The sequence below is a fragment of the Podarcis cretensis genome (assembly GCF_951804945.1).
Source record: "Podarcis cretensis genome assembly, chromosome: 9".
In the NCBI taxonomy this organism is placed as follows: Eukaryota; Metazoa; Chordata; class Lepidosauria; order Squamata; family Lacertidae; genus Podarcis; species Podarcis cretensis.
This window is the reverse complement of record NC_137178.1, coordinates 40005440-40024191: the sequence shown is the minus strand read 5'-3', so window position 1 is coordinate 40024191 and position 18752 is coordinate 40005440. Positions and strand designations below refer to the sequence as shown.

Below are 18752 nucleotides of genomic sequence, written 5' to 3'. Positions count from 1 at the left end.
CCATTAGTATGTAAGTTTTTCAAGCTGTATACTGCTTAGATTTATCGTCCTGCCTGAAGGGTTTTTGGATCTGCAGAAAGCAAGAGAAATATCGTAAAAGCTCCAGGGGCATTTGCTTTTTAAAGCTGGCTTGGGAAACATAGCAAGGTTTACATAAGCACACTGTATTGAGTGAAGGATTTTGAGAAAAAGTTGCTTAATATTTTTGTAAGTGAAGAAGTCGTAAGGGATTTGATTATATTAGCTTGGAATGGTGGTGTTTTGCTTTGTTTGGGGTTTTTTGACAGGGGAAAGGAACTATGAAAAATATTTAAGGGTGAACTCAAAATAGCCTCCTGAGAATTTCCAATAAATACATAAATAAGTACTTAATACATTTACATTAAAATGTGTGCAGGGCCATAAGGACTGACTGAATTGCTGGACTAAATTTATTTTCCTTATTTCCAGATCACGTGGGCTTATTTCCTTGGCCTCTGCTTCCCCCATTTGAACTTTTAAACTTCCCTTGCTTCCTCTTTTCCTACTCCCATCACAGCTGGCCCTGCCTCATCTTCCTCCATTTTTCCATCCCTAAACCATCTGCTAGATCCATTCCTCCTTCACATGCCCGCTTTGCTAAATCTCCCTTTTCAGACACCTGTCTCCTTTGGCTTGGTCTCCTAAGATTGCTTACTTAAGGAACTTCATGGAAGGGAAGTCTCCCATCGCCTCACCACCATGTTCCCAAATCTCACCCCTCCATATTGTTCAAGGGCCTCTCCGATTCTCAAAAGAGAGGTTTTGAGAGTTACCTACATGTGGCTGCATAGGGGAGGACTGGATGCTGCACTTTTGTTCAGTGAACTTTTTAAAGTTAGCATCCAAACCTATATTTCCATATAGATTTCCACTAGAATGTATGTATGGAAACATGATCTAGAGCAGGAGTGGTTAACTTGTGGCCTTCTCAATGTTGCTGGCCTGCAATTCCCATCAGCCCTAGCCTCAGGAATAATGGAAATGGGCATCAAAGAAAAACTTGATCAGACACCTCTAGTCTACATTTAGATGAATGCATGGATAATGAATGCATTTCCTTTTTCATTGGCTTGGCTTTTTCTTATTCTTAAAAACTTGTGGAGCAATTTTTAAAATATGTATTTCCCAAGACCTTCATGTTTGTTTAATTTGATATCCAACACACCAGGGTTTGCTTACTTATGGTTATTAGTTATCCTTTTCACCCAGTGTAATAGCTGATGAAGTGGACATCAGGCAGAGGTGTCAAACATATGGAATAGATAGAGACCTACACGAACTCTTGCATTTTACAACAAATGATTTACCAAAAGACACCTGGTTGTCTGTGAAATACAACAATTTTCTCATATATGCTCAATGCACAGTGGAGGGGAAAGCTGCAGCTAAGTAAAAAATGAATAACTGGGCAATTTTCTTGCTCACCGTTCTATGCACTCCTTTACCACAGCAAAATTACCATCTCCAATCACCTTTCCCACTTTGTATTTCTCAAGAATAGTTGATGTCCCTGAGCATTTGTTTCCATTCAAACCTGCAAGATGTAAAGGGCAAAAAGTAAGCTAAACATGGATGTGAGCAATATGGGTTGTCCCTTACTGACCTCAACCCTACAGTAGGGTTAAGCTGCAAAATCATTTTTTAAAACAGTTATTTTAAGTATCTGTCCCTTCACATTTGCATATAAAGCAAAAAGAAATAGCTGGCAAGGCTTAATCCAAGCTATATGACCTTGCTGTGCAAATCAGAGGGTAAGCATCCAAACATATTTTTCATGTAAGATTTTGTTTTTACATATTCCAAAAGGCAACAACATTTCCACGTAAGGATCAACACCCAGCTACCATTTCATTTAGTTCTGTTGTTCAACAAACCACATTGTTTCAGCTTCTGTTGCAGAGCTTTTAAGTGGCACAAATATCACAGGGTTCTGGTGAGACTGAACAATAAAATAATTTTATAATATACATGAAATATTGCATTATTACTTCCAGTCACCTGCATCACCCTAATCTAGGTGACATTTCGTTCATGACTATTTCTGTCACAGGGAAATTACTCAGCAGAGATAGGATGTGTATCTATCATTCTTCACATTCTCAGGCTAGGATACAATTTAGCATTAACACATAATACCTGTAAATGCTGCCTAAATTTTACAAATATGTACCTTTATCTTAAGGTGTGTTTACCGAAAGTGAAATATTCTAAATTGGTTTTTATGTAAATGAAGGCTAGCATTTTGTCTATCCATTGCAAATCAAGTACAATATAAACATTAAAACAAAAACTCAGAATACCATGAGATGTTTGGTGAGGAGGTTAAGATACCGTATTTTTCACCCTATAGGACACACTTTTTCCCCTCCAAAAATGAAGGGGAAATGTGTGTGCGTCCTATGGGGTGAATGCAGGCTTTCGCTGAAGCCTAGAGAGCGAGAGGGGTCGGTGCGCACCGACCCCTCTCGCTCTCCAGGCTTCAGGAAGCTATCCGCAAGCCTTGCAAGCCCGGCGGGAGTTCCTGTGGGCTCGCAAGGCTTGCGGGCAGCAGCCTGCAGCCCACAAGCTCGGGGGACAGCGGGGAGGTGCAGCGCGTCTTCCTGCTGTTCCCCGACCTGGTTTGGAGGCTGGCACTGGGGAGAAGCGCCCTTCTCCCCAGCGCCAGCCCCACAAGCTCGGGGGACAGCGGGGAGGCGGAGCGCCGCCTTCCCGCTGTTCCCCAACATGGTTTGGATTCCCCGACCTGGTTTTTGGGGGGAAATAAAGGAAATTTTTTCACCTTTATTCCCCCCCCCCCAAAAAAAAACTAGGTGTGTCCTATGGGCTGGTGTGCCCTATGGGATGAAAAATACGGTAATTTAAATTTTCCCTTTCAAAATGGCCAGCACGTCTCCATTTAATCTTTAACTGATAAATTGCACTGTGTGATGCAACTCTTCTGCCAGATCAATTTGGAACAGTTCTCCCCTGTATAGTTAATAATTGGTGGTGTTTAAAATATCTCTCTCTCAATTAATGAGAAAATGGTTTCAATTCAGAAAAACAAAATTCACATGGAAATAAAACATATTAAGTGAAATTCTCATGGATGAGGTTCAGGGTATTTGGTCATGCTTATCTTTCTTTTGTGGTAGCCAAGAAGTCTTGTGGGTGTCCTTTCTTTTATTTATTCTACAAATCATGTCATGCCATCCAACATTTATCTGATAAAAATAGGGACATCCCATTCTATATCGATAATGATATTTATACTCTACACATCCTATTGGGTAGCCCCAGCCATTCTGGGCAGCTTCCAACATATATAAAAACATAATAAAACATTAAACATTAAGAAAGCTTCCCTATACAGGATTTCAGACAGCTTGGGAGTCAAATAACTCCATATTTGCCAACATTTCTCCAATGAAAATAGGGAAAGGAAAAACAGGACATTCTGGGATCAAATCAGAAACTAAGACAGCTTTTCTAAATCAAGGACATCCCTGGAAAATAGGGACACTTGGAGGGTCTGTCATCTCATCAGTTGTCTGGCTTCTGCAGACTTCCTAGGTGCCCATGTTTCAACTGAAGACTAGGGGAAGACATTATGAAGTAACTATTTCAATATTTTGGGTTTTTTAAGATCAGGAAGTGTAGACGGGGGAGGTTGCAGAGTGCTAGAGCAATGTTTACTGGAAAGAAAAGGCATGCCTTGGATGCCTCACAATCATAAGGTAAGCTCAAAATTCTGTAACCACTAACATTCTACATAAATCCTTAAGTGGCCTGAGAATGCTGCAGAAAAATGGAGGCCCATTTCAGAGGGGTAGAAATCTTCTGAGCAAGAGAAGGCAAATTTTGGCCCAGCGCTATCAGTAAACCATTCAGTACCTGGTGACATATATTAAATACAAACCCAATCCTATCTCAAAGTCTGCTATGTTTCTTTTCATTGCCACTGGCATGTGAAGGGGTGGTCAATGTCAAGACACCTTAGAGGAAAAAGCTCTAATGAGTCGAATGAATGAATGAATGAATGAATAGTCTCACCTCTATGGATCATTTTTGGCCTAATAGGAAAGTCCAAAGTAATACCAATACAATAGCGTGAACAAGCATATTACCAAAATAGAAAATAATAAACAGTGATTTATTTTTCTAGACTGAAATATTATCTCCAATACAGTCATTTAACATAAAAGAACTTGAAAATACACATTCTTACTTTCAGGGCTCAGGCAGGGAGATAGTTCAGGCACACCATTCACATTGCAAGTTGACCCACAATGTGGTGGAATCTGTGAAAAAATGTGAGAGTTTATACTTCAGCAGTTCAATATGCTTCTGAATAATTACATTAGGAACAAAAACATCCAACAGCCTTCTGTGCTATAAATTAATATTACACAATCATCTGTTAAAAGCCAAACACAATTTTACTAATATTTCCAATGGCCAAAACATACAACCTTTGTAAAGTAGCTGGCTGGGTTTTTTTAATGACATGTTGCATTCAAAGCAGACTATGCAAACTCCACTTTCCCTGCACTATACAACACCAGCAGTATTTGCTTTGTGCCAAGTCTCTAATACCCTGTAACTAGATATGTGTTCTCTCTAAAAGCACCTGAAAGTAGTTGATTCCTTCTCACTTCTAATTGATTACTTCTTATGATCCATTTAGCAACAACAGAGTGTAAAGGGATGCACATGAGGTAACTGAATGCTTCCCAAGAGATTGTCTTCCTTTTCATTTCTAACCAGAAAGTCACCTGCCTATCCAGAGAATACAAAAGAAGAGCTGAAAACAAGAACAAACCATCTTTAGACAGTTCAGGGAACATATTCATGGATCTCAGTCGCTGACCCAGTTTGCAACCATAGGCAGACAAAATACTGTGAATCAAGAACAAAGCTTGCTTTGTTTTGGGGAAACAAACCACGAGCCCAAGCTCAGACGACATGAGCATATTACACCGATTCTGGCTTAACTGCACGGGCCGCTAATTCAATTCAAAGTGCTGATTTTGACCTATAAAGCCTTAAACAACCCTCAACCGTGATACCACAAGGACCGCCTGTCCCCATATAAACCGAGCCAGACCCTTCTTCAGGTGTCTCCCCCAGGAGAGTTCCAGAAGATGGCAACAAGTGAACGGGTCTTTTCTGCAGTGGCTCCCCATCTGTGGCATCCTCTCCCCAAGGAGGCTTGCCTCATTACATATCTCTAGGCACCAAGCGAAAAGGTTTCACTTCAATAAGGCTTTTGGCCTTTAACATGTGACTGTGGGAAGGGGGTTATTGATTTGTTTTGCTTCTGCTTTTGTTTTATTATGCATTTTGTATTTTCATTTTGTATTTTTGTGTTTTGAACCACCCTGTGATATATGGGTGAACGGAGGAATACAAATTTAATTAATAAATACATAAATTTCAAGCATAATTTTCACTCTCAATTAATAGTTCCCCAAAGTGCCAACTAAGGCTTTATTACAGCTCCATGTGTTTTGCAACACAGGTCAATTTTTCAGGAACAATCTGAAAGTTTCAAATTAGGTAGCATGGCTGAAGCAGCTTACACAAACATTTCTACCTATCTGGCACCACAAGGAAGGCCAGACAAGTAAATGATATTTACATGGGCTGCTTTTGCAGAATTTGGAAGTCTCAAGATTACTCTTTGAAGAGTATGTGTTCTGAAATTCTTTTAGATAGCACTTCCGAAAGCAAGTTTCCCCTCTTTAAATTCTCTTCAATTTCTTTGTCTCCCTCCTGGTTTTCTTGTTTCACTTTCAGATAATGTCTTTGCCCTTTTCAGTCTTCACTGTACTCTCATTTAAAAGATTATCACACAAACTTTCATCACTTGTCACAGGGTGCTTAAAATACTTTTCTAGCCTGAGCTCAAGATCTGTCAAAATGATATTGGACAGCACAAGGGAATGCAAGGTCAGCATTTTCAGTGCCTGGTTATGCAGCAAAATATTTTAAATCATTTCGCCAGCAATAATGACAATAATTCAACTGGCAGATCAGGTTTTATTGTAAGATTTCCCAGGACACCAATATGTGCCCAAAGCAGTCAACAGAAGCTACATTATCAAGACAGCAAAAGGCAACACAAACCAGCTTACTGACAGCGAGTTAAGTTTAAGAAAGACAAAAATAACACTGTCTGCCAGACAAATATGCAAGATGGCTGCAACAACATCTGTACATTTTTTGTTGATGATGATTCCCTGGATGACTCCTGCACCAAAATAATACAGCATAGTTCTTTCAGAAGATATTTTTGTAATAGAACCAGAAACAAGACAGACAAAATAGATTACTATTTATTGCATTGACTTATTAGTTATTTTCTGCTCAGTTCAGTTGTTTTGTTTAAAAGCACGGATTTTGTTTCCTTAAAAGCAAAGAACACTTCATAAAAATTAGTATCATGGCTATGAAATTTAAAACTAGGGTGGATGAAAATAATCTTTCAGATAACGAACAACTAACAGCACAGTCTAAACCATGTCTACATAGCACTAAATTCTACTGAATTCAATGAGGTTTATGACCAGGTATGTGGGGTTAGGATTAAAACCTAAACTATTTTAGACTTTTCAATTTCAGTCAATTGTCACAGGACACAGAATAACAATGGTAATCTTTAGATAATGTATTATGTTGTTATCTCCTTTCCAAGTCACTAGAATCGACTACATTATTCAGCCTAATTGACAACATTTGCATTTAGCGCTAAGCTATGGTTTGGCACTATATGAAAGATGGTCCGCCATATCAAGCAGGGAGTATATTTGCAGTCCCATGTGATTCTAAAATAAAGATCACGTGGTGGTGGGAATATGGCAGCATCACAGCACTTGGGACACAATGCAGCAAGGAAGCGGTGCCACTAAAAAGGCACTGCTGCCCCTTCCTCATGAGCAGTCCTTTTCAGCATGGCACCCTACATGCCTTATGATTTGAAGGGCTGAGTAGAATTATTTTGGCAGTGTTCTCTGATTGGCCTTGTGGCCCCCTCTTTTTTGCCAACTCCATGCAGTCTGTTTTATGCTGCAGTTTGGCTGATTGGTGTTGGTCATGACTTGCAGGTTGAATTAATGACAAGCACCTAGAGATACCTGCATAGATGGAGGACAGCCCCAGCTACAAGTCAACTCAAGATAGAGTTGCAAGGAGATGGTCCAGAATGCTGGCCAGCAGGAACAGGGTTGTACACAGATTCTCCTCTCAAGAAGCTGGTGAGGAAGAGCAGGGCTCAGCCAATCACCTGGCTTAAGTCAATTGCTCTTTTGCTCCTGCCCCTAGCTTGGTCAAGAACTCCACAGTCTGCATTCTCAGCACAGCCTAACATATTTGTGCTGCTTCTTCCTTTCACAAGTCCATGGTTACTGGAGCTGACAGCAAGGGTACCCAAAGCAGCTCTCAATTAGCCTCTTTGGCCAACCGTAAGGAAGGCCAAGCACTCTAATATGATATAAATTCTCTTTCATCTCAAAGAGTCTATTGGGCTTAATGAAATTTTTCAAAGGAGGTTAGCACTAGAGAATTAACATATTAGAGAATTGTTGGATGCATTTTTTGTTGTTGCTGCCAACATACGTAAATCAAGATCTATTTAAAACTAACAAGAGTAATACAATTTCTAATTGTCTTTCTTTCACTTTCAGACCAGTCAAAAGAACATTGTCCTATATTCTTCTGGATGCAATTATATTGGTGCGGCTGCCAAGTTTTTCAATGAATCAGCAATTCAGTATTTGTGCTGAGTAGCAAAAACGAAGCTGCACAAATTATAGCCCTTGATTTCCTATCCTTGTAAGTAGGCTTTCCAGTTAAGGCAGTGGGGTGGGGAGTAGGGACATTTGTTGCGGAGATGCGGTGTTTTTCTGGTAAGCAGAAGTGTTATGAAACAACAAATCTATTACTTAAATAAATAAATAAACTACATGAATGTGATGTAGATAGCCAGTCCTGTTAAGTAGCATAACCTGAATTGAGGGTCTTCCAGCAATCCAAGCCATGTAACAGGCAAAAGGAGGTACACACAAAATCAACATGTTTAATAATCTACAGCTCACACAATTTAAAAAAAAAACCCACAGCTTTATTGCAATTCAAATGAAGTATTAGGATATAAATCCAAATAGAGATGACAAGGCAAGGTTTTCAGCTGATTGTTCCTTACCAATTTTGCTAAGATGAGTACTAAGTTACAACAGAGGGAAAGACAGAAATTAAAGATGGAGACATGCATCTTCTGCCATGCTTGAGCTTCAGCATCACTAAATGAAGAGACATGGCAGAATGATCCAGGCAGTGCACAGAAACCAAGTATTTCAAGGAGACCAGCCTACACATTATTTCATCCTAAGCACAGCTCAGTTGTTATAGGGATCTCTTAAGGAAAGGATAAAATAACTAAGTCACTTAAAAACAAACAAAAGTTTAATTTTACTCCTCCTCATGGACAGCACATGAACAGAACAAAATTCAAGCAGATACATAATAAAATTTTATCAAGAGTATCCGACTGTTCAGTGGTATGTATACTTGTAATTCTTGTATTTTAGGGGTTAAATTATTTGAACGGCATATATTCCTGTTGGACATTTTCCCAGAAGCATGGGTGTTGGGAATGCATTCCAGATGCAGACACAAGCATTGTCACAAGCCATGTTCTAATTCAGATATATCAGTTAAGATTACTCAGAACCCAAGTGAACAAAGCACAGCTGAAGTGTACACCCAAACAGCTGCATACTGGAGAGATAAAATAAAGGATTTTAACTACCCTAATTCTCTTAATAACCAACCGTCTTTTAAGACATGCACTAAATATAAACAACTTTAGCATGCAAAACGGCATTCCTCTTTCTATGGTTTTTGTTTTTACTGTGTTTGGTTTGCTGCATGGCCTTTTTTATTAAGGTTTAGTCGATTATGGTGCTACACTGTTCTTATTTTTAAATGCTGCAAGCTGTCAAGTACACACTTGACAAAAACTTTGTGTAGAAATAAACAAAATCAACAATGAAGGATGAGATGGAGGTTACTGACTGTACTGACAAATTTTACTAAACACAACTATGAGTGCAGCCCTAACCCCTGGCCCCTGACGGCATGGTAATGGAAAGGAGCTCTGTTAAGGGACAGATTTCTCTGCCATGGCAGATGGCCCAGCTTCACCTCCATGGGCAGTAGGCTTCCATTGTCAATTCTGCTAGTGCTAGTAGGCAGCAGCAAGCCCTGAAATAGGGAGTTTCAGGGTGCCAGAGGCTTGGGATTTGCTGGATACTACATCCCATGGACCCTTGAGGGACATGCTTCTTAGCAATGGTAGCCTGGAGCTGGTGGAGGAGTCCCCCCCCCCATACTTTCCACCCTGGCTGATGGATCCTTTGCTGCTCCCTGTTGCTCTTTGCCCCATTTAGGGCAAAGCCAGTGGATAGAGTTTAAACCAGAATAATAGATTATTTTACGCATTGCAATATTGGGTTCAGCCTACATTTTAACTACTCTACAACTGCTTTCATGCATTGTACATTGCAATGGAATATTTTTTAAAAAAATCATTGATTAATATAGCATGTAGCTGGTGTTTTCTTGCAGCCACAAAGGCAATATTCCAAAGCAGAATTAGTATTTAAGCTGAAATAGGGCAAACTTTCTAAAACATACCTTGAGTCCCCGAAAGCTGCCTGGGCTTGTTGGTGAGGAACTAGAAGATTTTGTTGATTTGGGAGTTGAAAGCTGGCTACTTGGAGCTCCGTTTACTATTGGGAATAACAAGGGCAAAAGAAGGAAAAGAAGTTGTTATCGCCAATAAAACAAAAGCTGAAATTCCTGTTAAGATATGATATGTTCCTTTTAGATAATATCCTGTTAATCTTTGTTAAACAGAGCAGCTAGCAATAAAATATACATAAAGGTAGGCATTAGCTTAAAAGCAGCACGATGCAGTGACCAAGGGCTTGCTAAGACCAACAAGCACACAGCTGAGCCTTCCTTCTTAAGATCTAAGATTTCTTTTCACAGCTGTGTTCTATCATTGGTTTTCCCCCCTCTCTCTACCTACTCAAAGACACATTTTTTTCTGGCACATTGCCTACTCTTTCCCCTTCATCTAGCCACACGATCCTTTAGCTTTTCTACATCTCAGAACCTCTTCTATCAAAGCTTTATAGCATTCAGACTCTCGATCTTGTCTACATAGCTTGCCCTGTCCCTACAGCCTATTGTGATGTTTCAACCACAGCCCAAATGACTTTTCACTTGACTCAACAATGGAATTATATCAACATTCTATGGTGTTGGGTACATTCTTCCACAAATTAAAAATGTAGGTGATGGTGAACATTTCAAGGTTATCAGGTCACATCAGCCAATGGGTACTTGAAAAATAATCATGGCCACAGAGCAGTTTAATATATTACAGAGTACACTGTATCCAAATTACCAAGAAACAATTATAAAAGCAAAAAAACCCAAACAAACCCATGTTTATTTTCTATGTGATCATTTCTCTTAAAAATAAAATACTTGAAAAAATTATTTGCATCTCCTTCCATGTTGAAATATGCCTTTTGACAAGAACCAGCTTCCCATTAGTATGCTTTTAAATATACAAATACATTTCATATTTCAATTTTGAGGGGTTTCTATATATGTGAAAATATGTTGCTTTCCCTTCAGTTCAGTCTGAAGTGGGTTCCACCATTTCACACAACTTAAGACTCTTAATATGCACCATCTATTAGCTTATTTGCAAGGCTCTCTGATGAACAATATATTCCATGTCTCCCAAGGAAGAAGTAGTAAGAGGAAATGTTCCAAAGAGCAAGATTGATTTCAACTGCAGCTCAGTTAAGGACTGCTGCTCCTTTAAGAAAAAAAATTAGCCTGCCAGCTAGACATTCGGTTTCCATGGAAATGCTAGTTACCACCTACACTTTTTCAGCTGTGTAAAGAATATCTATAATGGGTAACAGAACATTCATTTAACAAGCACCATTGTTTTTGCTGTGTGAATGCCTGCAGTGATGAACCTGTCTGAAAACCAAGTCTTCCAAACTAGTTGCTTTTAAAAAAGGAATTTACTTTTAATTCTTTAATATTTAGGAGCCAACCTGCTGATGCGACTGCACAGGGAACTGTTATTCTGTGGCATTATGTATAGGTACAGTAAATAAATAAGTAGAAGTTAGCATCTTTCAACTAAGATGTAAGAACCAGCTTCCAAGATGTTCTAGAAAGGCATGTCCAACAAGTCGATCACAATCGACAGGGACAGGTCAATCACATTAGTGGTCGATCATGGGCTAGTAGTGACCCTGCCACCCGTCCCTGGTGTTAGCTGTTTGCTTCATCGCTGCACCAAATTGTAAGCACATATTTTTCTAGCAAAAAAGCTCCACAACTTTGGCTCCCCCCCAAAAAAAAGCTTAACATTGGCAAGGACAATGAGTAGATCACTGCCAGCTTTTTTGTACTGGGAGTAGATTGCATTCTCTTGGGAGTTGGACATGCCTGTTCTAGAAGAAGTTAACATTTATGGGAATAGGACAATCTTATTCTATTGCTGTTTTCACTTCATCCCCAGAATCTCTGTTTTAAAAATAGTTACCTATAGAAAACACATGTTTCTGACCTTCATATGTTCATGCATATACCTTATCCCACTTTTGTATTATTACACTCCCTAACACTAATCCTTCCAAGGTAGCATTGTCCCTTTAGCCTGAAACTATGATTGTGATCACACTATGCCTTTTGAGCATGTTCAAAGCCCATTATTTTCCACAAAAATTCTGGGCACTGTCGTTTGCTCCCTCACAAAGTTACTGTTCACAGCAACCCATAACAACAGTGCCCAAAGTTATTTGAGGGAAAGAACGGGCTTTGAATGTGCTTTAAAGGTATTAGTGTACATTACCTGAGCCAGCCTCAGAGTCCCAAGCAGCACAGCTTCCCACCTGGCCCACAAACAAAACATTACAACATGGAAAGAGAATTTCCTCCCCCTTGGGGCTGCAAGAGGGACCTTGAAATCCTGTCACTGTCCTTATCACCCAGAAATTTGGGACATCATACAGACGCTGCTTGGTTCTGGGACTCCTTAGTTAGGGTCCACACAGAGACACTCCACCCCACAGAAAGCAAATGAAAAGAAGAAGAAGAAGAGTTTGGATTTGATATCCCGCCTTTCACTCCCCTTCAGGAGTCTCAAAGCGGCTAACATTCTGCTTTCCCTTCCTCCCCCACAACAAACACTCTGTGAGGTGAGTGGGGCTGAGAGACTTCAAAGAAGTGTGACTGGCCCAAGGTCACCCAGCAGCTGCATGTGGAGGAGCGGAGACGCGAACCCGGTTCCCCGGATTACGTGACTACCGCTCTTAACCACTACACCACACTGGTTATGAGGAAAAACTTCCTCATAACCTCCCAGTAGCTATGTTCAAGTGGGAGGAAATGGTGGACTAGCACAATATGCAACCTACCTTCCAGAAGAGCACATGGGATAAAGGCAAGCAAGCAAACTCCACACACAATAAAAAAACACACGGAGACAAAATGATTTGCTTTTTCACTCTGAGCAGAAGCAAGGCAGCTTATTTCAATTACATTTTTCTATTGCAAGCTAGATAAATTCCCATTGTTAAGTCAGGTAATATCAAACTTTGATGCCACCATGGACCAAGCAACTGGTGTATATGGATCAGTCCACAAGTCCTTAGCTGAAGTTAATTAGTGTCTTAATACTCACATGCTTCTCTAAATAAGTGGGCATAGTGTTTTAAAAGACACAGTACTCTGTTTCAACTTTGAGCTTTATTTGCATGCCATACCACACTTAAACTTGAATTTAAGTTTTGGGATCCATTGCTGTCAGCTAATATTGCTCATTTCATTTAAATATACTGCCCCCCCACCCCGTACTACTTGTGTACTGGCCGGATTATATCTTAATAAATTTAGCTCCATTGTATACTAACCACAGGTGTCTGATGCCTAAGTTCTTCCTTTCCAAGGTCTACCTAGAGACAGGATAAACTCACCATGTCTTAGTTTTACAAATCATAAAAACACACAGTGCAAGATAATAGGCACACAGAAGCAGATGGAAGGGTTAAAAATGAAAAGGTAGGAGACAAGTGTTGGTACACAGCCATAACTGCCATGGCTCACCTGGGGATTTTGCTGAAGAGTAAGCACTGGAGTAATGGCCACCCCTCTTTACTGTATTCATTCAATTGACACAAAGGAAAAAGACAGGATATAGGTTATTCAGAGACATGAAAGGAAGAAAGATAACATAAAAAGGGAAAAAGCAAGAAGTGGTTTTCCAGAAAGGCTTACAGTGAACCTATATTTACTACTATGCATAGTCCAATTTAAGGTAATTTAAGAACTAATAGAACTGTAGATCCAGATAAACTGAGTTATTTGGAAACTGTCGAGTTGTGGGAAAGGTAGGGGTGCCATATTGGAGATGGGATAAAACCACCTGAAGCAATTAGGTCTGTTGCACCTACGGATCAAATACTAACTTTATAAATGCTCAAACCTTTCGCATCTCCCCAAACCTTGGGCCTGAGCCTATGGTGTGCGGATGCTACTTCAATAACCTGTTTGTGATAAAGTCACATGGTAACTGCCCTCAGCTAACCTGTCAACTTTCACCTCAGGTGGTTAAATATGTGTGTCTCATTTCCAGACGCCTATTATGTTCCAAAGTCTAATTTCTCATTATGAACAGTTACACCACACAAATGAAATATGCCATCCAAAAGCTGAAAAAGCCTAGAGGGCAAGATAATATGCTTGGGTGGGTGGGGGATGACTTTTAATATTTTGCCTGGGAGAGAATCTCATATGACTCTGCAGTAAGAAAACCAGCAAGTCTTTTGCTCTATGTTCAGGTCTTTAATGACAACAACAGCCAACAGATTTATTCTGTCTTCTTCCTTATGTACACTTAAGTCCAAACTTCTGGATGGTACTGTTGGGCCACTGTACTGAGTAGCTTTTTGATTCAGCACATCAACAATCTGTTGTTCTCCGGTTGTCAGAGAACCACTTTCCCTAAAACATTGATATTTTAAAATACTGACCCTGGAGCAGGACTGAAAGACATAATCAAAAACATAACTGGGGCTAACCCCCCCCCTAATATAACCTGAACAAGCACTGTAAAAAAAGGGGGGGACACAAAGAGATAGGAAGAAGGAAGATGCATTTTGTGTTGGCTAAGGATACCAAAGAGAAAAAAGGAGTAAGAAAGTCATGGGCCTCAAAAAGAAGAATAGAGTGGATGAAGGGAAAACACTTAAATGTGTACAACTGAATTTATTCATATTCATCCTCTGCAACCCTTGCATCTCCCTCAGGCTTGGGGAACGTGTAATTTTGCCTCACCTTTTTGGGTGAGATTAAGGTGAGGGACGCGGGTGGCGCTGTGGGTTAAACCTCAGCACCTGGGGCTTGCCAACCGCATGGTCGGTGGTTCGAATCCCCGCGGCGGGGTGAGCTCCCGTCTTTCGGTCCCAGCTCCTGCCCACCTAGCAGTTCGAAAGCACCCCTAAGTGCAAGTAGATAAATAGGTACCGCTTTATAGCGGGAAGGTAAACGGCGTTTCCGTGTGCTGTGCTGGTGCTGGCTCGCCAGAGCAGCTTCGTCACGCTGGCCACGTGACCCGGAAATGTCTCCGGACAGCACTGGCCCTCGGCCTCTTAAGTGAGATGGGCGCACAACCCTAGAGTCGGACACGACTGGCCCGTACGGGCAGGGGTACCTTAAGGTGAGAAATAGGGGGTCATGGTGGTGCACAGCCATTAAGGAAGAGCACATGTCAAAAAAACACTTGTTACTACACAAACTTCCATGGGCGCCAAGGTCTTCCTCAAGATGCCCCTCTGCAGCTTTTATCTGCTGCCAGTAGTGATGTAGGTGGTAATCTCAGACAGGGCCTTTTTAGTGGTGGTACTTTGCCATTCTTTCCCTGGTGGTGCTTTTCTGCTATGGACTTTGTTATTTTTCAGTCAAGTGTCAACCTTTTTATTTGCCAAGGGTTTCTAGGTGCTGTTTAACAAATGATATTTAAATAACTATTGGCTCTAATTTTATTGTTCTGCTGTTTTAAAATTATTTATTTTATTGGTAGACATATTGTGTGTGTGAGCTGCTGGGGATTGATGAGCAGAAAATATATTAATTAAACAAACAAGGTTCTAAATGCACATTTCCCCCATCCACCCAGGCAGCTGTACCTGAAGCTGGTGATTTACTTCGACGTGAAGGTCCAGGGCTTTTAGATCCAGGGCTTTTAGATCCAGAATACCTTGATATCCCGCATGAACGGGAATAAGAGGATTTCATAACCCGACATTCTGTAAACAAACAGATGGATAGCAGAAGAAATATTTTTAGAGTTGCAATCACTTCCAACAAAACCACCTACCAACTAGATTTATCACCCAAACATACTCATTTCATAAACAGTTTTTCTCAAATGAACCAAAAGGAGTTTATAAATTTGTAAGCTTATAAACTTGTTGACATCTGGTCAAATGTTGGAAAATTAGTTTTTTAAAAACTAGATTTGGTTTTTTATCCTGTTACAATAGAAGAGTGTACATATGAATTTTATATATGTCTCATCTCTGCTGGAAAAGTAGATCATTTATTTTACAAATAAAATAATATAAAAGAATGTTAACATATTGCATATTTCATCAAAACTGACTGGCGCAAGTCCTCTTCCACCTGTTCACACCAGTGTCTTTCCGATCCAACTGTAAGCGTCATTATTGTGCCCACTGAGACTGCAATCTGTTTGCTGATAAATAGGCAACACAATGTACACTAGAAGTTTTAAACTGAAAGTTGAACTGTCCCTTAGACGACTGTGCAGTTAGCTATTTTAATAAACAACAGTCTCTAGCAAATCTGTTTTCTTAGGTCCTTCAGCAGAACTCTATGATTCAGGTTCATATGGATCCCGGGGATTAGAATGCCTTAATGCTCCATATTGCCTCTCTAAGAACCCTTTGTGTCTTATTGCATCATCCCATCATCTTCCCATCATTGATGTGCACAGGGAATAATGCTAGTGGTATATTTTTCTAGATTGCATGGTTTCTTTAAAATGGACCACACAAGACCCTCGCATTTGCAGGAATGTATGTTCTTCCCTCACAGGTCCCCTTTACAGAGTTTAGGTTTTCACAGCGGCGGAACTTGGGGTCTCAAATTTCCCACAAAAAATAGGTGCCCTCTCCTGCTTCTTGTGCTCCATTCTAAATCATAGTTGCAGTGACCCCTGTTGTGCCCCCAAGGCTCCGTGCCCAGTGCAACAAAAGCAGTTACGCTCCTCTAAACCCACCTCTGGTTTTCATCTATGCTTCCAGTATGGAGGTCCTGGGCTGCCCAGACAACAAGAACCTACTCTCAGCCTTGCTGATGTGGTCCAAAGGAAAGAAGAACAATACATTTGCCACCAGCCTATCTGCATTTGTTGTCAGAAGAAGGCATACAAGGCAGAATCAAGCTGTCTTAGGGACTTGATTCTACTCTCGATTTGTGTAGCATTTATTCCTTAGCTTTTTCTTCTCCCAAAGATATCCCACAAGGCATTGAAAGTTTAGGATCAGTGTTCTCCTAGATTGGCTACCTTCCCAAATTGATGAGCCTCATCTTCCCCTCACTTCCCTCTATATCATCTGCAGAAACCACCTTCTTGACCCTTAGACCCACTATTGGTCTTGTCCACTCAATCCACCATAGCCTGTCTTCGCATGCAGTGCAAGTCCCTAACTCAACAAGGGTTTGAGACCCATTGGCTACCTTCACCTGGTTTAGCCAGCCACTCAACGCCATTTCCCAGGGTGTGGCCACTGTCGCATGCAGCTTCTAGGAGCCACAGGTGAGAACTGAGTAAAGGGTGGGGATCAAAGGTGGACAAACTACTCCAGAGGGAGCATGGCATGTCTTCTACCAGAGGTACTACTCCTCCCCTAACACCTGATACACCCCATTTACAGTCTTTATCAGTGCAATATATATGGAGGGGGGGAGGATATGCAGTCGCAATGTCACTCAGTGCTTTCATAAGCACTGGAAGCTTATGGTTCAAAACAAATGTACAGACAGTACTTACCACTGTGATCTAGTACAAAATCATCTTGAGCATAACGGTATTTCTCAGGTCCACAGGCAATGAAAACATCATCATCACCAAAAAAGTCTTGCAAACAGGTAACCTTTTTTAAAAAAAATAAATAAAAAGCAAAGAAGAATATTACTGAGTGGACCAGCTAAACTAAGGAGAGAAGTTTACATTTTGTGCTACCTTTCTGCTTTGCACATAGCAAGGGTAGGCAACCATTTTTCTGTTAAACACTGCATTTCCTGAGGAAGTAATTAGTCAGGGGTGGCAGGAATTACACCCTCAGTATCCCATCTCAAAATCAAAACATTATAGCCATTTCATTTTTTAAAAAACAAATTCCCTGAAGATTTGTCTGTAACTTGGCAGACAATTTAATTTTGACTGTATCTACTCTGAATGAACTACTGTGCCTACAAATTTCATTCACTTCTGTTGAAAGGGGAACAAAATTGCAGCTATTTTATAAATTTCCTAGTAGTGCTAGAGGGTACAAATGAGCTCAGCTGTCATGAACTGCATTGAGATATCTCGGCAGAGCTGGTCATAGTGGGAGAAGAATGGGACAAATGTGCAGAACTGGATCCTAGAGAGGGCCAAGAGATTTAGGAAACTCTGGTCTAGATGGTGGGAACGTGCCCAGTTTGTCGTTGGCAGAGATTCCCACATCAGTGTTATGGGGTGCCTTGACTGGCACAGTGGAACTACCTGACTTGACTCTGGCAACCCACCTTGTTAGTGAAGTATCTTCTGTCCCGAAAAGGAGGAATCCAAGACTAGAGCAGACAGTGAGACAAGCCATGTCAACTACATGTCCATCACTAAGAATGCTGCAATGCCTATGCTGGTGTAAGCAGACCCAAACAACTCGTAGGTGGGCCTGCTGGCTTGCCTAGTCCCATATTTCGGGACAACTGTGCACTTTTAATTTCTGGAATACAGAGTTTAGCTGAAGGAGTGTTATTTTTAATGTAATTTAAGTTTATAGGGAATTTTTAAATTATGTCCACTTCTTCATACAGATGTTGCATATGTTGTTGTTGTTGACTTTGCTGTCTGGTCTTTGACCACAAAAAAGATTGATTGATTGCCTGGTTGGTTGATTGATTGAACAGTCTTTCAAAGGGGAGCTCAGGGAGCGTGTTAAGTGTCAAGACACTTTAGCTTACTCCTAACCATGTATTTCAGAGCTCTGCTGTGAACTTCTGAACTGTGTAAACTGTGGTCTGGTCTACATTTGGGCATTGCAGTGAATTTCGGAATAAAGCCTTTAACAATAACTGAGCTGGGAGTCTGAGTACTGCAACCATGAGTGGGAACCAAGGCACTAAAAGACTGAAATTGGGAAGCCTTTGATGTGCCTCAGGTCATGGTGAACTGTTTTCTGAAATGCTGAAACTGATTCCTTTTGCCTGCTCTCAATCTCGCCACCATAGTTATGAGATTACCCACCATGGGGGATGATACTCCTGGATAATGGAAGAGACTATTTTTTGTGATTATTATTCTGACTGGCTCTGGAAACACTGATGTAACTGCAACCTGGTCATGTATTTTTAAAATAACTTTT

The 18752-nt window shown here is 40.6% G+C and overlaps 1 protein-coding gene across 5 annotated transcripts in view; it reads right to left on the bottom strand.

The window, feature by feature from the left end:
• DCLK2 (doublecortin like kinase 2) overlaps positions 1-18752 on the bottom strand; it is a 76341-nt gene that overhangs the window by 24355 nt on the left and 33234 nt on the right. For 4 of the 5 annotated variants that reach the window (XR_013842365.1, XR_013842366.1, XM_079990436.1 and 1 more), the window contains exons 3-8: positions 17174-17276; positions 15285-15404; positions 13204-13254; positions 9697-9791; positions 4229-4301; positions 1447-1555 (exon numbers count right to left, since the gene is read on the bottom strand). Coding sequence is in view for 3 of the 5 variants with exons in the window: in XM_079990436.1 (XP_079846562.1) it covers positions 1447-1555; positions 4229-4301; positions 9697-9791; positions 13204-13254; positions 15285-15404; positions 17174-17276 (551 nt within the window). In the remaining 2 variants the exon portion in view is untranslated. The remainder of the gene's footprint in view (positions 1-1446; positions 1556-4228; positions 4302-9696; positions 9792-13203; positions 13255-15284; positions 15405-17173; positions 17277-18752) is intronic. The other variant, XM_079990435.1, reaches the window with a different exon arrangement.